The sequence below is a fragment of the Seriola dumerili genome, unplaced genomic scaffold (genome assembly GCF_002260705.1).
Source record: "Seriola dumerili isolate Sdu_G_001 unplaced genomic scaffold, Sdu_1.0 BDQW01000291.1, whole genome shotgun sequence".
Lineage (NCBI taxonomy): Eukaryota > Metazoa > Chordata > Actinopteri > Carangiformes > Carangidae > Seriola > Seriola dumerili.
In genome coordinates this window covers 5,094,743-5,116,941 of record NW_019174546.1, presented here as the reverse complement: position 1 = coordinate 5,116,941, position 22,199 = coordinate 5,094,743, and the positions used below count along the sequence as shown (strand labels likewise).

Below are 22,199 nucleotides of genomic sequence, written 5' to 3'. Positions count from 1 at the left end.
TGTCACTGGACACTTCACCTAGATGAGCCCAAGTTCAAGTTTTGTGTTTGTGTGAGACATCTCCTCATCTTTGAGCTTACGTGACTCCAGGGTTGCTGTTCTGTAGTTCAACCTTGACTCTGACCTTCCATTTGAAGGCAGCCAGTGAGAGATAAAAGTTAATTTCCAACAGGGATCAATAAAGTATCATATTTTCTATCATTATGAGGTTTGAAGATGAAAAACTCCTGCTGGGGAAACGACCCCCCTCTGTTTAGTATTATATTTTCACAATCAGTATGCTAAAACCTTTTAGTTTCATGTAAATGTAAATGTGATGTGAACCTCAAAACACTATGCTGTGTCCTTTTTTTTTGTGTGTGTGTGTTTCTCATCTCATCCCTCCTGCTCCACAGGTGACAGAGATCCAGGACTGGAGTGCAGCCAGCCCTCACAGCGCTGCCTACGTACTGTGGGACAATGGGGCCAAGAACCTGTACAGAGTTGGCTTTGAGGGAATGGTGAGCAAACTTCCAGTCTGACCCTAAAGCCCAGTCACTCACACACACTCACACAAACACACACACATACAGACACACACACACACACACACATGCACACACACAGAGCCTCACAAAAGATCAGTTGTCAGGTGGCTTTTGTGTTTGACCGCAGGGTTGAGGCTCTTTCTATGGCTGCCAGGCCTTTGTGAGAGCCACGCTGCCAGCATGAGTAAGGCACTATTGTACAGGCAGCTGGAAGGGGAAGGTATCTGCATGATAAAGGCAATCTGTTCTTTCTGCTTTTTTAGGGGGAGAGAGTGAACATGGAGGTCAACTTTAGTGGAGGGGGACATTGTCTTGGGGTTGTTGCGGGTGCAGCGACACACGCGTCTCAAATGAAAAGCATCTTCCTCATTGGTGGAGACTGCCCTTGCCTTTTTATGAAAGAGGCCAATCGGGTGTCTTGGTTGCATAACAGATTTGTCCTTTGTTATTCTAATAGGTTGAAAGGAAGGTAGACGGCATCTGCCTCTGGATTAAATAAATCATGGATTAGACCCCTCATCTTGACTGTTTTATTTTGGCTTTGTTTCCTGTTAGGACACCGGGCAAATCTTCCAAACAAATACAAAGGCAGTCCAGCTTACTGAATGTTCCAAATGCAGAACGAAAAGTCAACGCCTTTCCCTTTTTGTAATGACTGCTTTTTGCTCGAACCATCATAAGATCAAACATGTCCTGCTGGTTGGGTGCAGTAGGATAGACCAGAGTTATTTAATTTGTCGAGACATGTTGTAGACAGGACTTAAGTTTTCCATCAGTTCAGAGGGACGTTTGCTCTGCCTCACGTTCCACTCTGCCCTCTAACTCTGCACATCTGAGTCATCACAAATGGCGCTTCCTCTCTGTAGCAGTGTAGTGATTCGCTGTCCTGCCTTACCCTTAGGGCACTGATATTGTTGGTATTCAAGACAACTACACCGTCGCTGCAGCTTGAAGTGTGTAAATTCTCAGTTTCATTATTCATGATCGCGCCCCTCTTCTAATGGAATCACCCTGGGTAATTATCTAACCCCATTCCCTCTTTCCCCCCTCAGTCGGACCTGAAATGTGTCCAGGATGCCAAAGGAGGCTCGTTTTACAGAGACCACTGTCCCGTTTTAGGTAAGTAAGCCAGTGATCTGTGTCCACCGTCATTATTGCACCAATTCTCTCACCTACCGTTCTGGTGCAGTGAATTCAAGGGCATTAGGGGAGTTTCACTTGCAGTTAATCGTGTCAGGCCACTAGATGGCAGCACTGCCCAGTCACCCGGCTGCCAAAACCAGTCGCAGGCTCAGGTCATGCAGTTACAGTATTCCAAGAATTCCAGGAATTATTTGTCTCTCTGGATTCAGCACTGCAGTGGAAGCCTCTCATTAGGTTGAATAGAGTCATTATTCTTAGGTAGAAGCACTTTTTATGTGTAGTCCAAGTACTAATGCTTCATCTGTGTTTTGTTACCAAATTGCAACCACATATGCGCTTATCAGATTTATTAGGCTGTATTTATCTAAAACATATTTTCCTATTTGTCTCTCTGTACTCGAGTTTAAAATCACCTGCAGACTCTAAATCTTGATGTGCAAAAGGAGCACAGTTTTCATTACACTTGTACTAATGCAGCTTTATTAATAGACTTGACCTTTATCTCCCAGGTGAGCAGAATGGCAACAGAAATCCCGGTGGTCTACAGATTGGAGATCTGGTCAACATTGACTTAGACCTGGAGATTGTCCAGTCACTCCAACATGGCCATGGTGGGTGGACTGACGGCATGTTTGAGACCCTCACCACCACCGGCACAGTATGTGGCATCGATGAGGATCACGACATTGTGGTTCAGTACCCCAGTGGGAACAGGTGAGTCCCTCGAAAGATTTGGCTCAGATTTACTGGCTTCCAGTGAATAAGACCAATGAGCCTGCTTCATCTCTTCAGCATACATTCCCATCTGTCAAGTTTTATACATCCCTTTTCACCTCAGCTCAGTCAAAAGCCACAAAACACTTCAAAGTACATCTTCACCATAAGATGTAATTATAGTTTGTAACACTTGGCAGGAGAGACTCTCTAAAAATTAGTGGTCCATTTGTAGTAAAATATTTTTAGTCTGAAAATTTTTCAGTCTACTATCACTGTTCATAAAAATTTTATCTCACCACTTTGTCTGACATTTGTTAAAGGTGGATTTTCGAAACAGCATTTTATTTAATTTATTTATTTATTTTTAAATCCCCCTTTATCGCAACTTGCAAATCCTCAAATATTCCATATCACTGCCCAAAATCTATACTTGGTCAGATATTGTGTTTGATGAATTGTGAACAAATTAGTCTGTGTTGCTGTAATGCATTTATTTCTCTATTCTCAGATGGACATTTAATCCAGCAGTGCTGACAAAGGCCAATGTAGTGCGCAGCGGCGAAGTTGCAGCCGGGGCGGAGGGAGGCAGTTCCCAGTTCCTAGTGGGAGACCTGGTCCAGATCTGCTACGACATCGACCGCATCAAGCTGCTACAGAGAGGCCATGGAGAGTGGGCTGAGGCGATGCTGCCTGTAAGAGTTTGAAATATGTTCACACCGATTTGTGCAAATGTAACCAAACTGGGTCTTATTTATGTACATGTCAGTTTAAATGTAATTCTTACATAAACGTCTATAAATGTTTAAAAAAAAAAATAGCCTTTTTTCAATAACACGATGGTTTTACTGATTTTCAAAAAATGTGCCTCTGTCAGATCAAAACATCCACTGGACTGTGGCTCTAAAGGTGTGTGAGTAACAAAACATCATCAAATCTAAACTACACACCAATAGATAGTTTAATTTAAACCTGATGAGTGAAGTCTGTGTAATGTTTGTTACCTGGAAAATCAGAGCTGTTATTGGCATATTTTTTAAAATCAGAACTTTCACTTGCACTTTATCGCAAGCACAAAATTTGTATGCAAGAACCCTCTATGAATTAGGCTCAGTTCATCTAACTGTCTGTGTAATTTTCTGCTGTTCCCTTCACACTTGGCAGAGCCAGTCCCTCATCTTCTTTTAAAGAAACGTTGCCGTATTATTATTATTAACATGCAGAGACACAATTTCACCCCTCAAATCAGTCCATGGCTGTTTTGCTGCCAATATGTTTTTTTTTTTGAATTTATCTTTTTTCAGTCTCAATAAGACATTATTCTTTCCTTATTATGAAGTTTATTCATTGCTGCCCAGCACGCCTTAGGTTATGTAACTCCAGTCTACTCCAATATGCCACTTGTCCCTGCCAAACTGGCCCCCCTCAGCAACTAATGAGCCTTAAAACCCTGAGATGGGTTGTAGCTTTGATCACTAACCACGGCTGTTTGCCGCCCGCTGCTGCTTCTACTGCAGCAGTCTCCATTATTGATGGCATCCTCCAGGACAGCCCCAGACCCGGCTCGACAGACTCAAAGTGCCTCTTTCTCATATAGCCTGGATCGAGATGATATGATTCAAAATTGGAAAGCATTTTGCTCTGCGCTCTCTGTATTGCTTGTATAGATGAGGAATAGACTAGCAAGCAGAGCGGTCTCTTTCTTTCATATCCATCTTCCTTCTCGTGCAAGTGAATGTCCTTTGAATAAGCGGCTTTAATCTACAATATTTTGTTTTTTCTGTCAGTTTTCATTTTCGCAACGAGCTTTGTTTCTTCTCCGTGCTTCAAAAATGCTTTGTGGTATTTTCTCCACTTTATTTTTCCTCCCACCTCTGCTTTTTTTTTTTTTTTTTGTGTATTTTTTTTCGCAATCCCGCGCCGTTTTTCCTCTGCCACATCCAGACTGTGTTACACAAAACATAGCTCAAAGACAACAACCCTCCATATACTAATGAGTTTGTGCAACATTTATCAACAGACCTTAGGCAAGGTGGGTCGCGTGCAGCAAATCTACTCTGACAGTGACCTGAAGGTCGAGGTTTGTGGAACTTCTTGGACGTACAATCCTGCTGCTGTCACCAAGATCGCCCCCTCTGGCTCTGCTGTCAGCAACGCCTCTGGAGGTATGTGTGAAAACGCACCGCTGAGAGAGAGAGAGTGTCATCTTAGTTCTTTGTCCCCACTGTTCCCTCTTTTCTGACTCCCACACTCAAAACACTGTCTGATGTCCTCCCCTTCTTTGGTCAGAGCGTCTGTCTCAGTTGCTGAAGAAACTGTTTGAGACACAGGAGTCCGGAGACATCAACGAGGAACTCGTCAAGGCAGCAGCCAATGGAGACCTGGCCAAAGTGGAGGACATCCTTAAGAGACCAGATGTAGACGTAAGTGTCCCAGCATTTTGGTATTTTGATAAGAGCACCTGCTGGATTTTGATACGAGTTCTTGATGAACACCAAATGATTTTGCCCTTAAACATATACAGATGATCTGAGTACATTGATAATTGGAGCTGGAATACTCCCGACTGTGCTCTGCCCTGCTCTCAGTATATTGAGGAGGCTGAGAGTCTCATAGGAAAGGACTCTGAGATCCTCCCACTCCTGCACCTCTCTCAATCTGAAAAGCATTAAAGCTGGGCCCAGAGGAGGCACCAAGGACCATTGGTGTGCACTGCAGCACAGACCCAATTTACTCTCAGAATCAAGTGGAGATCCATAAACCCCATATGGTTGCAGACTGTGTTCTGACACATGCTATAGGCCAGGGAAAACACCCGTTGGCCACAAGACAGAAGTCTGTGCCTTGTAGAGGTTATGAGAGCTGGTTACACCAAGCCTGCAATACTGTCTTCACTCAGAGCGTGTGTGTGTGTGTCTGGTGTGTGTGTGTCTGGTGTATGTGTGTGTGTGTGTTTCTGGTGTGTGTGTGTGTGTGTGTGTGTGTGTCAGTGGTGAAGGCTGGCCAGATGCCCTACTGCCTTTCAGTGGAATTATTTGCTTAAAGCTGAGCACACTAAGCCTGGCCAAGTGATCCGCCTGCCAGGACAAGAGATGTCTCGAGACTCCCAAAGGAGTCCACATTAATATTTATGCTCTGAGTTTTTGCAGTGCTGCAGTTGGTGATGAAACATGCACACAGAGCAGCGCATGCACAGCCACACATACAAACACTTAAACACACCCTCACCGATCTCATAGCCCCCTCAGGTGATCAGATAATTCAGTAGATGCAGATCTAAACATGAAACACGACATTGTAGCGCAGTCATATTCTCACTCTGACTCTTGATGTGTTTGCAGGTGAACGGGCAGTGTGCTGGACACACTGCTATGCAGGCAGCCAGTCAGAATGGTCACGTGGATGTCCTAAAGCTGCTGCTTAAACACAATGTGGACCTGGAGGCTGAGGTTGGTATGATTTAAAAAAAAAAAAAAAAAAAAATTAAAAAAAATAACACTCTTCTCTCATCCACGTTCTTCCCAATCACAAATGCATCTCTTTATTTTAGTGAATGTCACACAATATGGCAAAAGGTAAATATATAGTAGCAGGCACAACACTGAGCCATGATGATGGTGTGTTACTGTCCCCAGGACAAAGATGGAGACCGGGCGGTGCACCACGCAGCCTTCGGTGATGAGGGCTCTGTCATTGAGGTGCTGCAGAGGGGCGGTGCCGACTTGAACGCCAGGAACAAGCGAAGGCAGACGCCATTACATATAGCTGTCAACAAAGGCCACCTGCAGGTGGTCAAAACACTGCTGGACTTTGGATGCCACCCCAGCCTCCAGGTATCTGCCGCTACGTCTTATTTATCTATCTCGTGACACAAATGATGGCAATTCAGGAAGAAACAGTAAAACAGAAACAAGTATATACAACAGCGCTGTCAAAGATCAGTCCACATTGATTATTGTTGTACACTTTGTGGTTTTGCTGCTATTGTTTGTCCTAATACATTAGTAGAGAGGTCATATTAGTGAGACAGTAATAAGTGACACAAAGTTTCCCATGTAGGATTCAGAGGGTGACACACCCCTGCACGATGCCATAAGCAAGAAGCGAGACGACATGCTGTCAGTGCTGCTGGAGGCCGGCGCTGACGTTACCATCACCAACAATAACGGGTTCAATGCCTTGCATCATGCTGCCTTGCGAGGAAATCCCAGGTATGAGACACTCGACTTCCCGCTTGTCGCCGCTAGCTGTCACACTTATTTGGTGTCTACGAGGGACCAGGGTATGTTTAAGTGGAATCTGTGAAGAATGTGTCCTCAGGATCTCAATAAATGTCTGCTGAATGCTTTGAGAAAAGCCTTTTATATTAGATACAGACACGCTGAATCCTAAATTCTTGCCTCAAAAAAGCTGTGTACATTTCTATTATCCACACTCTAAATTCATAGATAATGAGTAAGGTGGGAAAAATAATTGGTTTTTTTTTTATGCAGTCTGATTGTTGAATGATTCAGCATTGATGCACAGAACTCAGTAACAAGTAACAAAAGTATGGAAATCAAAAGATTGAGCTGCACTGAGAATCTCACCACCCTTAATCAAAACCAAACTGGACTAACCTAGCAATCCTCAGCCCTAATAATGAATGGGCACCAGATAAACTGTATTAGGTTGCACATTTGGTGGTAATTCCACAAATATATTCAGTACTCGCCTTAGTTTGCTTATTTAAACTGAATAATATTTTAACTAATATATTATTTGGTGTTGAATATGCACCGCAGCACAACTGAAAGAGTTTTAACATGAGAAAAAAAGGGACTGTCAGAGTGTGATTATGATTGAGCCGTATAAAACTTTTGAAAATATTTGTCAAAACCAGAACCACCAGGCTTTATATTCTGCTTCTTAGCAGCTAAAGGACAGAGGCCATGGCAGACGCACTAATCTGCTGCTACTAATCCATTACTTAATCATCCCCCGTTGGAATGAAAGATGCAGGCTCACCACCTACAGGTCTAAACTTGGAGGCAGACTATGTTCAGTCATTGACAAACAAAAAATGAAACATTTTAAATAACTGGCAGAGGATCCTATTGAGGCGAAAGACAATTAAAAGCATGGCGAGTTCACGATGTGTGTTTATTTCACAAGTTGTTGTATTTGTTGTAAAGATCGATTTTCAGTCGTGTCCTAAAATGAATATGCAAAAACCTATAGATCAAACTCACGGATTAATCATCTATTCAGCATCTACCAACCATGTTATGTAATACACTACTGCAGCCTTGTGTGGTGCCTTCTCTTCAAATTCTCTTCAAAGTTTAAAAGAGTTGCATATCTAAAATGAACTGACCACCTGATGTGGATATTTCCTCCACAGATTCCACTTAAATTAGAAAGTCGTTAAAACTACACTGTTCACATGTTATCCACCCGTAAACTTCACTTAATTTAGTTTGGCATTGATTGACATCTGAAGCAGGGCCCATAGGCTTCATCTCCCCAACAGATGGTATGGTCTCAACTGACATTAGACTACCTTTGAGGCCGTGAAAGCATCTGTCTTATGTTGACTTTTTTTTATTAGTGTAACTTAATAGCCTAGTTCATTTGTTGTTTGTTTTTACTGTTATGCTTGTCCATCTCCTTGTGTTGTGAGCAGAGGCTGACGTGCAGCTGCTGGCCCGTGCAGCAGCAGCAGCAGCAGCAGCAGCAGCAGCAGCACGCCTTGTCCTTGGCCACTGCTATTTCTGGCTGCCGCAGCTTGCTGCTCCGCACTTTGGCTGTTTTATTCTTGTCTCTCAACCATGAGCACATTAAAGATGGCTCAGAGAGACGGCTGTCTGTATCAGGTTGATCATCCAGGTTCTCTTAAGGTGATGGACATTGACGTTACATGGTCAGCGTTATAGACTGGAGCGATTTTTAGAAAAGTTAACAGCTGCTTCCTTTGCCGTGCATTTTGGGTGTGTATGTGTATGTTTGCACATGAGCGTGGTTATCCCCGGCTAAATGTCATTCCCCTTCACTGGCATTCATTCCTTTGGCATAAGGACAAATGGAATTGAGGTCAGAGGGCTCTGGAACACCTGCCACCTGCCACAAGCCTGGCCAGACCCAGCCCTCCACCTCTGGCACAATGCAGAATAGGCCAGGGCCTGTTCCCTGTGTGGTACACTGATCAAGTGATTTGCAGATTGACATAGACATAAAGAGTAACATATAGAAGAAAAAAATATTGTTCATCAAGGTTAAAAATCAGTTGTCTGGGGATTGATGAAAATTCATAGGCAGATAGATTTAAGTAACATACAGATTGTGGGTCATGATGATGGTATTAATAACAGTAATTATTTAGGACTTTTCAAAAACAAATTATGTAAAAGAAATACAGCTGCTTTAAAAGACAAAATCAGACACTGAATGAACCAGATGGGAATACAGTGTACAATTAACAAATGAAGACAAAGTATGAACATCTATAAATGTGCAGAAAGACGCAGAATATAAAATAATTAAATTTGCGATAAGATGTATTTTGTCCGATCCTCTTTGGAAGGTCGTTCCAGAGTTGATGATGCCTGACATTCTGTAATTAAATGCAATTATATAGATGTAGGTCTATCTGATTGAAATCCACCTTGAGTCTTTTTCAAATTATACCATTAAATTACATAAATAAAATAAAAATCACTTGTAGAACACACACACACACACACACACGCACACACACATGCACACCCACAAATGGCCATATGGTCAGCAGTCCCAGCCTGACTTTGTAGTCCGAGAGGAAAAAAGAAATATTACAGGGCTACTGTGTTGTCTTTTATTACACAGCTTTTAAACTTTAATGAATAATAGTAAATCTATTTAGGGAAGGTCACAAACTGGCAGTTTAAACAAAATTGTTATTCTAAATATTCTAAATTATAAATATTAAAATGCAGTGGGTGTGTAATGTATTAAACCAGGATTCAGAATGTAGGGGAGGAGAAAGCTGGTCCACTGTATAACTCATTGATTTAGAGGCGAAAAGTGCTGTAGTACAGTGTTTTGTGTATCGCGGGCCCCTGTCGCGTTGTGTGCGCGTTGCTTGCTTGGGTCCACGCTCTGTCCCCTTGCCTTCACAGAAACGAAGATATATGTCGCCTTCTCCAGTCTGCCCATTTACTTTTATTTCACGCTCGAGCTCCTGCAATATCAGGGAGACAGTCCGCAAGTCCTAAAGCCCTCGAAAATCTCTCCCTAGGTTGAAGTGAAAGTACCTTGTCTGGTGTGTTTTTAGTGGAGAGGCAGTTATTTCGATTGAGTGCTTAGAGGAATTCCCACTAAAGAATCATATTTCTCAAAAAAAAGTGCCCTTGATGACTGTCGTGAAGAAGTGCTTGAAGTTGGAAGCTAATCAGAAGCCCCTCAGATGAAGAGTGTGACATGAAGTCTTTCTGGTTAATGATCGATGTTACGATTGCTTCCTGATAGTAACTTTAAGAATTGGGTCTGCTCTGTCTCCTCGTGTTTAGATTGAGCACCAGCACAGAATGTTCTGGCATTCGGGGCTTAAACAAGTCTAATCTATAATTTTTCATTGACGCTATAACAAAACAACAGGGAAAAAAGAAATGCTTCCACTTTGTGTTCTTTTATGCTTTCTCTTTGTAAGTGATGTAAGTTACCAACGTCAATAGCTTTCAGGTTCAAGTAGAGAGTTTGAGGGAGACGCATAGGAAGAGCCCTGTGGGTGACAGATGAATCTTTCAACTTGGAGTCCCAAACACTGAGAAAAATCAACTCTACCAACAGGGGTGCAGAGGGAACAGGGGAGTTTTACAATATTTCACCTTGTTCATTACACACACACACACACACACACACACACACACACACACACACACACACACACACACACACACACACACACCACAGAGAGTGTGTGTAAAGGCATTCCCTCGTAAATTAGACCTAGTTGTTATGTTTTACAATTGCCAGTAAATTGAAAGTGCTGGTATAACCAGCAGTAACATCTTCGGGAAAGGATTTTCTCGGCCATCCACACTGTGTGTTCTCCCTGTGTGTGTTTACTGCAGCCCCAGCCTGCAAGGAGAGCCTGGCTCGTCTCTGTGTCTTTCCCTCGGGCTGCTAGAAGCCAGTAGCTGCTACAATACTGTAAACAATACGATTAATAGCCCATGACTCATAAACGAGCTCCAAACAAGCCCTGCAGCGGCGGTCTGTACCCTTTTTACGTGTCACCTCCTTGTAATATTTGCCCTCCTCCCTCTCTCATGTAGTGCTCAGCTTTCCTTTAATATGGCAACATACAGGCAAATCCCGTATGCTAATCGCCTCACCTGGGCAGACGGAGGGCTCTGCAAGCATTCACACTGTCCTCCAATATGCAGACAAGTATTTCCAATGTAATGTCAGGACTAATAGGCAGCACCGTAATGGCAGTGTCCTAATGGGGATCACACTTAGATAGAAAACAGTGTTGTGGGTCCATGGGGATAAATCTGTGAGATGGGTCAGATGTTTGCATTTCTAGAGGCTTGCCAATATATTCATTCAATTTTCACCTTCTCTCTTGTTCGTTTCAGACGAGGCTAATCAAGTCAGACTACCGTGATTGAGTAAGACATTACCTGAATAGATTTCATGGTTGTTGGTCCAATGGAAAACACTTCAAATTCAAAAGAAATGTAGAATACCAAGCTGTTCACAATGAATTTAATAGTCAATTCCTATATGTTACACCCACATCCTCAAATCTATTTGAGTAATTAAACAAATTTAGACCAATTATGGAACACATAATTCAGGAGTGTGTTTTTTGTGGTTATGTTGTATATTGTCTGAGTTTGAAAACATGTCATCATGACATAGCATTAAGCGCCAAATTAGGAAGCCAAATGAAAAAGAGAGAGTAGTGAAGGAGGGAGGGAGGGAGGGTGGGGGAGTGGGAGTTTGGTTTTTATCTGCCTGCTTGTTCCGCAGTAACGACGAGTGAATGTGTGAGGCTGTAACTGTTTGCGAGTGTCTGCTCCTGTGATTTGTGCGTTCAACTCCTGTCCTCCAGAGCATCTGGCTCTCATCTACCCCGGCTTGTCCAACATCGCTGCAGGAGGCTTGAGGGGAAGGAGGCCAAAGGGTTTGAGTGTGTGTTTGTGTGTATGTTGCCCCTTATTTATTTCTTGTACTCTTATGGTCGTGTTTCTTCTTTAGAATCCTTTACATTGTCATTTTACCCCTGCTGAGCTGCATTAGCCGTCTCCTTTATTTATTTATTTTTGCCTATTCCCACCCACAGTGTAATTGACTGTTAGCATCCAGTGACAGTCAGTTTAGGAGGTGTCGTAGCAAGACAGCCGTACATTCTCACACAGACATGTGAGTGCTGTGTTTCTGAAATAGCGCACGCAGTCTACCCCCTGCTATTTTTGAAACAGCCATTGATAGTGTGGTCAGAATATCAATCCGTCCACAGGCAGAGACAGGCAACACTCAGTCAGGAAAGGGGACCATACCAAAGTTTTGAAGCAGGGATTGGTTTCTTTATTAGTCAGAAATTAGACATGTTTAACATTGAGCATGACAATCTCCGAACCACTCCAGATGTTGTTGGTAGAGGGAACCCATAAGCCAGCCATCATCAAGTAGTGGCGCGCTGTTGTTGCAGTGATTGTGTTGAAGGCATCTCCATCTCAGCTCCTGGTGTCATCAAAGCATAGCTACAGCTGGTTGAAGGGGACCAAATCCATTCAAGAGGTGATTTGGTTCCATTTTACCAGCTTTAGCAAAGCATTTTGGAATCACTGTTTCAGAGGCAAACGTGGAAAACTGCTGAAGAGAAGTGAGTTGTCTGAAAGGCCGTACTGAAGTAAAGTTTTATCCAAAAAAGCTCCAGAGCAACAGAAAAGCGAGAAAGGCCATGTTGCATTTGAATGTCTTATTAAAATCTGAGATGTGGCCCATCACACCATGTCCACCCACTAGTTGAAACAGACAGTGCTGTATCTCTTTTCTCTCTGCTGCTTTTTTCTTATGCCTGTTCACCTTCACCCACTCTGTGAGACACGCAGGTACATTTAGCACACTACACCCCATTTACCACCACACCAATAACACACAGGTACAGTTGATCAACCTTACCTAACTTTCTCCTTTGCTGCCTCCCAGGCAGCCTATTTATCCTCCTCGCTATCTTTTCAAGTTTTATGCTTGCCCCCCTCCCAGAGAGTGAGAAAAATTGTTCCCTGAGAAAAGGATAATAATAATCTGTGGCAGTGCACTTGAGTCAAATGTCCTGGAGTCATGAAGCAATTACAGGCTCTGACAGATGGGCCCTGCTGCAAGCACGCTGCTGCTCCGGTCACCGAGACGGCCAACAGACAAATGCAGAGGCACAACCACATACACAAGCCCTCTCACTCATACTCCTACTGTAGCACTCTGGGGCTTCAAGTCACAACATTAATTTAAACCAGTCATTTAAGTCCCGGAGACTGATTTGTAGTGCAGAGGGTAGTGTTTGAACAGTGACTGAGGGCAGATTATTTTATGTCTCTTTCCGGGCTCTACAGCAATACACTATTGTAACATTTTCTGCTAAAAATCCATCCTGTGCTAATACAAAAATGATCACAGTAGCACTCGTGTAACAAACATTGTGATTATGATTTTTTTTTTTTATGGTAGTTTTAGTCAATCATAAGATCACTAAACTATTTCAGCTATTAGAGAAACATCCAAACCACCTTTCCTATATTTTAGCCATGCATAGTGCTGTTATACAGTTTTTTTCTTTTTAATTTCACTGCTGGAATATTTTTATATTCCTACCACAAAGCGTTGAGCTTCTCAAGCAACTGTCCTGCGATGTCGATCTTTGCATTAAGAGACGGTTAAGTAACATTTATTTTTAGCCTTCATTCCTAATTAATCTTAATAAATGTTCTTTTGATACTATTTTGTAAGGGGGATTTGAAACATAGTCAGCTGTTATAATTATTGACTTTTTTCTGCCAAGGCACGAAAGAGGTTCTCAGAGTGGCCAGCAACAGCTGAGGGATATACAGCACTGCTTGTAGACAGGATGGAGGTCAACATAGGGCTAGCTTGATATGGCACACCAGAGGCAGGTCTATTTGTAACATACACATGCACATTCATGCTTGCTCACTTACACACACACACACACACACACACACACACACACACGCACACGCACAGTCTCTCAGTCAGTCAGAGTCAGGTGGCCAGGCTGCTCACCTCGTCTAAGGGCCATAACAGGGCAAAAGCAAAGGGGGACGACAGGCACTGAGCATTTGATAATGTCAGCATCTGCTGTGTTTGTCACTCAGACAGCAGGTCATTGCTATTGAGGGCCTGAGAGAAACATGCAGTGCAAGCCATTCACTCCTACACGCCTCTTATGTCTTGACAGGAAAGAGCTAGATAGACAGAATATCATGCAGATGGGTCTGAATGGTGGAAAAAATGAAAGAACTGATGACTAAAAATGGAGCTTCATTCAGATGTTCTCAAAAAAAAAAAAGGAAAAAGAAGATTTTTCCACCTCACATCTGAACTGAGGTGACCTTTTCTTATTCGTCTATTTTTAAAGCTGGATTATTATAAACTGATTTGATCCTATTTAGCAGCTGTTAAGGAATCAATAACTCATCAATTCAGCCTTGTGTAAATTGTTGGGAATTTGATTCAAGCCCAAAGTATTTCCCTTTAGAACATTTGAGCAGGACTTTTGTTTTATTCTTCATATATCAAATACGACTTCTTTAGAGAATTCAGGATTTATAAGTTACACACTATTTTTTTATTTACAACTTAAAGGTTTTTCACCAATGTCAGCAAATTGGGTTTAAAAAAAAAAAAAGAATCAGTATTGATGTCACTAATGTCACCTCAGCTCAGATATTTCTTGTATTCAAGGCAAAAGGAGTAAGTCAGCCCTACACTCTGCACATTTATCAGTCCAGAACGAAGTGTCTTGTATTTCAGTAGAATAGAGCTGTCCTATGAGAGTGGCATGCGTACGCTTTTTAATTGCTCCACTGCGGGAGAAATTTTGTAGGGACGGATACATTCCAGCCCGCAGCCGCTAACAACATTCATTGTAATTTAGGAAAATAAATCTAATTTGATGAAGGAGCACTTTATATATGTAGCCACTGTATGTGTTTTCGTTTCACAATATCATTGATCATCCTTACAAGGTTTAGTGTACAGTGAAATTACTGTTATAAATTTGTATTCAGTATTGTTAAGGCACTGATGAGCTAATTTGTGTAGAAGTATCAAAATGCACTGGCAGCTTATTTGCTTGTATTAACAGTCTCATTTGTTTAATGTTTATTATCTCTTCCGTGTGCTTTTTGAAGCTGGAGTCGGGAAATTACCTTTAGCAGAGCGGTGACTCTATATTAAAGGGGTTTAAAGAGAGGTAAACCTGTGCTAAAACTGGTACAGGCCTTATCTATGATCCATGGTCAGGCCAGAGAGAGGGTCAGAATAGGTGAAAGTGCTAGATATGAATAGCTCGCCATGCAAACTGCTCCCCACCTCCCCCCCTGGCTTCATTTCTCTCTGTGCCTCTGTCCATATTCTGTTGCCTTTATTTGTTTGAAGCAGTCGACAATTGGAATCAGCTGACAGGCCAGAGTTGACCCTGATCCTGCATTGTCACTTTTTGATGGTCTAATCTGACTGCCATGCAGCCCAGCAAAGCATTTGGCAAGCATAGCAAACGTGAACAATGAGAGCAGGAATCGAGGGGGAGGGAGGGGAGCACGGGGCAGCCGGGTTGATGTGGGGTGGGGGTGCGGATAAGGGCAGCGGCATAAAGGCAGGGCAGTCATAGTTAAACACACAAGATTGTTAACATGGAAGCCATATGATACAGCATTAGGATAGAGCCAGCTTGTGGCAGCAGCAGCAGCAGCAGCAGCAGCAGCAGCAACAGCAGCAGCAGCAGCAGCAGCAGCAGCAGCAGCAGCAGCCTCAGTGCCTCTTCATTCTGCCTACTCAGCAACTATTTCCTGCTCTTTCAGTTGCATGTTTAAAGAAAAAAAAAAAAAAGCCAGCAACAGTGGCAGAGTTTTGGTCCACTTCACTTTGCTTTCCTTTCCCCTTGAGCCATGTGGAAGTACTGGAAAAGATTATGGTATTAATGAACAGGAGCAGCTCCAGCATACCGCTCTCTGCTTGCTGAAGTTGGTGCTAAGTTGCCGCTGGCTGAATTTCAAGGGCTGTAATGCAGTAAAATCACCCAATAATGAAAGGAGGCCCTGTTCATATGGCAATGTCACAAGGCGACCCCTTTGCCCATAGTTGGTGTAGGTGGCGAAAGTACTGTCCTAAACTCATGCTGCTCAGAGCGAGCCCAAAACATGATTGTTATCATTTATGCTAACTTACATAATTGTCCAATGAATTGTTGGATTGAATTGTTGTTGTTCAATTGCTGGCATATCTTGGATGAGAGATTTTTATTGGCCAAGTCAGCCAATTTGAGAAAGCAGTAAGTTCCCTACAGCGATTATTGCTGCAGTGAGACTGCCCAGAGACAGTATATCTAATGTATGAGCCTCACCACTCACATTCATGCTCCCTTTACCTCTCTCTCTCCCTCCCTCTCTCTCTCTTTACTTTGCTTGCTATTTTCTCTCACACCATGATCACAGCCATATTAACAATTTGCAAAGCACAAACATATCCTCAGACAGTGCTGTCCAGCATCATTTTCCCAGAGCGAGGACTCGCACCTCACCAAGAATACATACTTCTTTACATTCCATAGCTATCATATGTTCATATGGGTACATAAAGAAGTATGTACACCAAGGAGGTAATCTTAGGTATGAAATTTTCTCACCTTTTGCCAAGGTCAGGAAGTTATGAGCAGAACATTTTTCCTCACCGTTCTCTCTCCCAAGTATGGTAGTCTGCACCGTAAGGTGACTTTGAGTGTAAATTCAGTTCAACACTCAAGGCTTTCCTTTGGTTGCCATGTAAGGCTGAACAGCCAGTCCCCCCGCCCCTGAACATAACAAAAGTTTTGCAGTCCATACCATAGTCGACTGTTACAATGACCCCCGCTGTCCTCCAGACAACTGGGAGAAACCAGGAGGATCAGGGGAGGAATACAGCTCCCCTTTTTTTTTTTTTTTTTTTTACAGCAGTTAGAAGGTGGTCTTTTTCTCTTTCCAGGAAAAATGTTGAGATTAAGGGGTTGGACAAAAAACAGCAGCAAAGAAGAGAAGAGTTTTCTCCTTGATAGAAAGTCCTTGGTGTAAGGTGCCTCTGTGTGCACCTCGTCTTGTGTGACGATCATTTGCTGTGTCCTGGGAGCAGAGGTGCACCTATAAGCTGAATGGCCCCGCTGACATACTAAACATTTTCACTTCACTCCTCCCACTGCTCTTTCAGTGAGTCTCCCTCACACCATCTCGTTCTCTTATTTCACCCCCCCACCCCTCCCACCCCCCACCCCTGTATCCTTTCTCCTTTCCCACCTCTCACTTCGACCAATATGTACCCCTCTCTTGCCTGTCGCTCTTGTGTCAGCGACGTCCCCAGTTGCTAGCTGGAGCGGTTGCTGATGTTTGAAAATGAGGGTGATCCAAGTGGAACAGGAAGCTATTGTCACCTCCCACCCCACCCCCCACCCCTGTATCCTTTCTCCTTTCCCACCTCTCACTTCGACCAATATGTACCCCTCTCTTGCCTGTCGCTCTTGTGTCAGCGACGTCCCCAGTTGCTAGCTGGAGCGGTTGCTGATGTTTGAAAATGAGGGTGATCCAAGTGGAACAGGAAGCTATTGTGAGCAGGATTTGGGCTTTAGGCGCAGAGGCAGGCCATAGGTCACATGAAGGCGCTAATGCCCACTCAGCACTTGTGGATTGGTCCTGGTCATACCCCCCACCCACCATCAAAACCACCTCTCTCTCTCCCTCTCTCTCTCTCTCTCTACCATCGTTCTCTCTCGCTTCCCACACTGTTTTTATGGTCATCTTTTCTCACTTCCTCTTTCCTCTGATCAAACCTCACCTGTCTGTGTTTACAGTGAAGCCAGCTGTTCTGTTGCAGAGGGGGTGGAACAGATCAATAACCATTTGCATGGTAGTGAGAATTATTCAGCAAGCCTCTAATGAATCTTTGCCCCAGACCAACACATTCCACAAGTCCACACTGCTTCCAACCACGCTAAGCTAGCCAGTAGGCTGAATGCTGAGGCAACGGGTGTAAATCGAAAAATGGATTAGGGGAGACCAGCTTAGGTTTGAGTTTGGAGACTGGGTGGCAGAGAACTGAATAAATGGGAAAAGTGGTGCAATGTTTTTGCAGTGGAAGGGTTTGGAATAGTAATGAGGGGAGGTTGAACTGGAGGTGACAGTTGTTCTCAGCACAAAGATAGGGTTGGGCAGGTGGATGAGCCGGGTCCTAAAGGTGTGACGTCCTGTTTAGGAAATGTCACAGCCACCCGAGAGGGTGAGCAAATAGGACGGAGAGGGGGTGAAATTCCTTCCTAGACTTAGCGGAATGGAGGTTGGGGAACATGAACTAGCGAATTAGCTCAGTGGTTGTTGTGTCTGTTCTGGTTTGGGCGATAGTACTGCAGTACTGTGTGCCCTGCATGCCCTGCCTAGCCTATAGCAATCCGTTACAGAGAGAGAGAGAGAGAGAGAGAGAAGAAACTGGGTTACTACCCTAAGTGCTGTGGGTTCAGCCAGTGACACACATCTAGTCAGCCAACCATTGCTGCCCAACATCCCCCCCCCCCACCCATCCTCACCTTCCCCCAACCCCACATCTGTGTTAATACACTTCTCACAGCTGTGTGCCGTCAATCCGCTTTTCCCCCTGTTCAGAACTCCCGACCTGCCCGCTGTTCATTATTCTGATGCTTCGTCATCCCTCTGGTCGCCAGATTCCATCCTTCCACCCCAATCAGCCAGCCTTGAGTTTAAAAGTGCGACGTGTCCTCAAACTTACCTCCCATCAATTAAGAATGCCAGTGACCTCCCCCGCCCCTCAGTTTAATTGAAAAGTGGTCTGGTAAGACCAAGAAAGAAGGAAAAAGATATTTTAAAAAAAGACAAAAATAACACATTAAAAAGTCCCAGTAATTATAGTATCCTTAGTCATGGTGGCAAAAAACATCTTGGAAGTTGTTGGATGCAGAGGGCGAATTGTGCATAAGGGAATGTCGCTCCACACCAGTGCAGGTCTGAGTTAACGAGTCCGTCATTAGATAGCGGCAGGGCTGCAACCATGAAGCCTAATGAGCCAAAGAGCTCTGCTGCTGCAGCATGTCCGGCCAGTGCCAGGAACACAAGAGAGAGAGAGAGAGAGAGAGAGAGCAAGAGCAAGACAAGAGAGGGAGGGAGGGAGAAAGAACAAGATGAGAGAGATAGAGTGGAGAGTGCAAAAAACAGGGCTAAAATCCATGTGGACCATAGCAACTCCCCAGCCTCCCTTTCCCCTGTTCAACCTCCTCCTGCATCCTCTTCCTCTCCATACTTTTTTTTTTCTTTTTGTAAAGCCTTTATTTCTTCCCTTCTTCTAAGACAAGAGGAACAAGAGAAGGAGGGAAAAAATGCCCAAAGGTGTTCTCTGGTTAAGTTCTGTCCCAGTGCTGCTGCTGCTGCTGCTGCTGCTGCTGCAGAACAGTACATTCCACTCCCCCTTTCGACTACGCGACTCACAGGCAAACCATGCGGTTAATAACTGATCGCATCCGAAGAAGAGAGAGGGAAGAGACGGGACAGGAGACGTCAAGGCCCGTCAGGGGGTAAACTCCGTCCGAAAGCGAAGGAAGAGCATATATTACCTGTCAGATCAGTTTCTTATCTGAGCCGCTCCTCCCCTCCTCTCATCCTCTTCCCGTAGTGAAGAGAGCCATAATGACCTAGAGAGCGCTCCAGCTGCTGCAGCCATCGTGTGTGCCGGGTGCACGCCTGACTCGCTGAATCAGCTTCTATGATTGGGGGGAGGAGGGGTGGTGGCGGGCGGGTTGAGTGCCAGAGTCAGGGAGGGGAGGATGGGGAAAGGAGAGAAAGCGGGCATACATACACACACACACACACACACACACACACACACACACACACACACACGCACACACATATGCACGCACAACACATGCGCACACATTCCCACACATTCCCACACAAACACAAGTCATACCTTTAGAAGAGGAAGATGTAAAGCTGACATGAAGAGCTGCCATTTGAAAAAAAGGGGGGGGGGGCAGAGAGAGAAGAGGAAGAGAAGGAGGGGTAAAAAAAAAATTCTGCAGCACTCTCCTCTCCATCATGTGCATTCTGAGGGAGAGAGCTGGGAGGATGCCCTGGTCGGTGGAGGAGGCAGAAAGTATACCAACCGTCCTCCCACCCTGCCTTTTTCTTATTCCATCGACACACACACACACACACGCAGCCCCAGAGCTTTATCCTGCTCCTAAAATGCGCTTTTATTATTCAGTGGAACTTTATACAGCAGCTTAGAAGAGGGAGTTTACTGAATGTTTGAGAGCAGAATTGTGATAGAGGTATTTAAAAAAAAGAGGTGTCTGTGCCTCTGCGGTAGAAGACAGCTGTACTTTTAATAGTCCCTCGCGATCCATGCAAATTTGATTACCATTGTCAGGGACTAGAGATGAAGGATATTGCAAATCGTTTTGGTATTTTTGGTGTTTAGATTTTTTTTTTTTTTTGCACTTGTACGTCTTCAGTATGCAGTTTATGCATTCTTGGAATTGCACTACCAAGGGTCACCTTTTTACTCGGAAGAGATCACGCAGAGATGCTGCTGCAGTTGGGAGGGCAGAGAGCACAGGACAAACACAGTGGCAGCAAATTAGGAACAAGAGGCCAACCAGACAGCGGCTTCGCACCCCACAGTGCGAGGGCTAAGCTAAACGGTTAGCACTTTGTGGGAAGCCAAGCATGTGAAACATGCCTAGGCCCCTGTTGCCGGGCTGCTCCTGTGTCTTGTCTCACCACCTCCCTGACCATATTTAGTCAAGCAGTGCAAAAAATAGTTCCCGCTCCGCTCCGCTCCGCTCCACTCTGCTCCTCTCCTCTCCTTGCCTCGCCCCCACCCTCTTCTTCCATATCCCCCCCTCAGCAACTGTTGGCTACAGGCTCCGGGAAGCCTTCCCTACGGCTCCCTGCCTATCGATTCCACCGGTCTGGAAGGAGAGAGGAGAGTTAGGCCAGCTAGCCCCTGTTACCATTTGCTGCGCTATTTTTAGTAGCTCCAAATAAAGTGGTCTCTCGTGCTTCCACTTGTATATTCTTGATTCCCCCCTCCCCTGCTTTACATCCTTCACCACCAACTCCACCGCCTCCTCTGATACCACCCCCTCACTCTCTGTGTCCTTTTGACCCCCCCCCCCGTCTCTATCATTCTTCTTTTTAAATAGAGCTGGAACACGCTGCTTATGGTAGAGCTTCCGTCTGCTCACCTCTATACTTAGAATAACTGTATATGCGAGAAAGGGAGGAGAGAGTAAGGCTGAATGTGTAGCGCAGAGAAGCAAGGAGGGTGTTAGACAGCAGGAAATATTATTGTGTTTTCCCATTTATTTATTTATTTATTTATGCGGCTTCTGGCAATGCAGGGAGACAAGTGGCAGCCTCACCTCTGAGGCACTGAAAAGTTTGGGCTGCTTTCTCTCCTTTTTGAGCTCTCATTAATTTTCAAGTGTCTTTTTCAAGCTTTCCCGAGGCGCGGCCACTGAAGAATCTGTTTAATTAGTTGGTCTCATCACGGGGCACATCTATACTGTACGGAAGCAATGTCCTCTGTGCCCTCCTCTCTTTTTCACTCTCTCCTCTTCTCTCCTCTTATACCTCAATGACAGCACACAAGTCCTCTTACTTACCCCACCTGCATTTTAACTGCAGAAAGCCCCAGGATGTGTAAGCCTATGGTTTTGCACACCAAATATGCTTTTTAATAAGGTAATCACGTGGAAACCAGACTGTGGCATTTCACTTGTAATGAATGAGACTGTGAAAACTCACAAACACCCTGAATGCACCATGAACATTTATCAAAGTGTATTTTCATGAGCCAGAAAAATGTCACGCACTTCTCTGGTCGTTGATTTGATAAGCCTTTTAAGAAGCTCACAGTCATTCTGCCCTCACTCACAGTTATATCTCAAGCCTTTGCGGTGGAGATAATTCTGCATAGATTCAAGTGTGCAATTTAATTAATGTATTGTCACTGCAATTTATAGCTTTTCGATTACATTATCTTTACGGCTGTTACAAGAATTGACCATTTGTGAGATAAAATGGATTCCCAGCTAATGTGTCTGCTCAAAACTTGACCTTACATGGCCAATCAAAGTGCAGATTTGCAGCTGCATAAATGGCAACTGTAAATGTCCACCTGTTATTGCACTACAGTCTCTACATTTTCACTCCGCTTAAAATTGAACCTGGTCTTTTCATGTAGTGTGTAAATTTACACACACAGCGGATGCACTCACTGTGCATGCACATTTGAACTTGTTGTGTGTTCATTCTCTACTCTGTTATAAGCCACAGAAACCATAACCAACTGTCTGCATAGAGGATGCCCTTGTGTGTTTTGTGTGGGTCTCCACCCTCACTGTTCCAGCCACCCAACCCACCAGTTTAATCTCAATTACAACCCGACATCCCATCTGCCCCTGAAACTCAGCAGCATGGCTTACATCTTCCCTCCATGATGAATAGCGCGGGGCTGAATGTTTAGCTGAGCAGTTAATCGATCAATAAGAAAAGGGTCTACTAATGG

General features: G+C 44.2%; 1 protein-coding gene across 2 annotated transcripts in view; it reads left to right on the top strand.

Annotated features, from left to right (window-relative positions):
* Positions 1-22,199, top strand: part of mib1 (mindbomb E3 ubiquitin protein ligase 1) — a 53,120-nt gene that overhangs the window by 8,018 nt on the left and 22,903 nt on the right. For both annotated transcript variants that reach the window (XM_022758130.1, XM_022758131.1), the window contains exons 4-12: positions 396-500; positions 1,580-1,646; positions 2,180-2,384; positions 2,896-3,079; positions 4,405-4,549; positions 4,674-4,807; positions 5,726-5,833; positions 6,020-6,217; positions 6,444-6,595. In XM_022758130.1, coding sequence (XP_022613851.1) covers positions 396-500; positions 1,580-1,646; positions 2,180-2,384; positions 2,896-3,079; positions 4,405-4,549; positions 4,674-4,807; positions 5,726-5,833; positions 6,020-6,217; positions 6,444-6,595 — 1,298 coding nt within the window. The remainder of the gene's footprint in view (positions 1-395; positions 501-1,579; positions 1,647-2,179; positions 2,385-2,895; positions 3,080-4,404; positions 4,550-4,673; positions 4,808-5,725; positions 5,834-6,019; positions 6,218-6,443; positions 6,596-22,199) is intronic.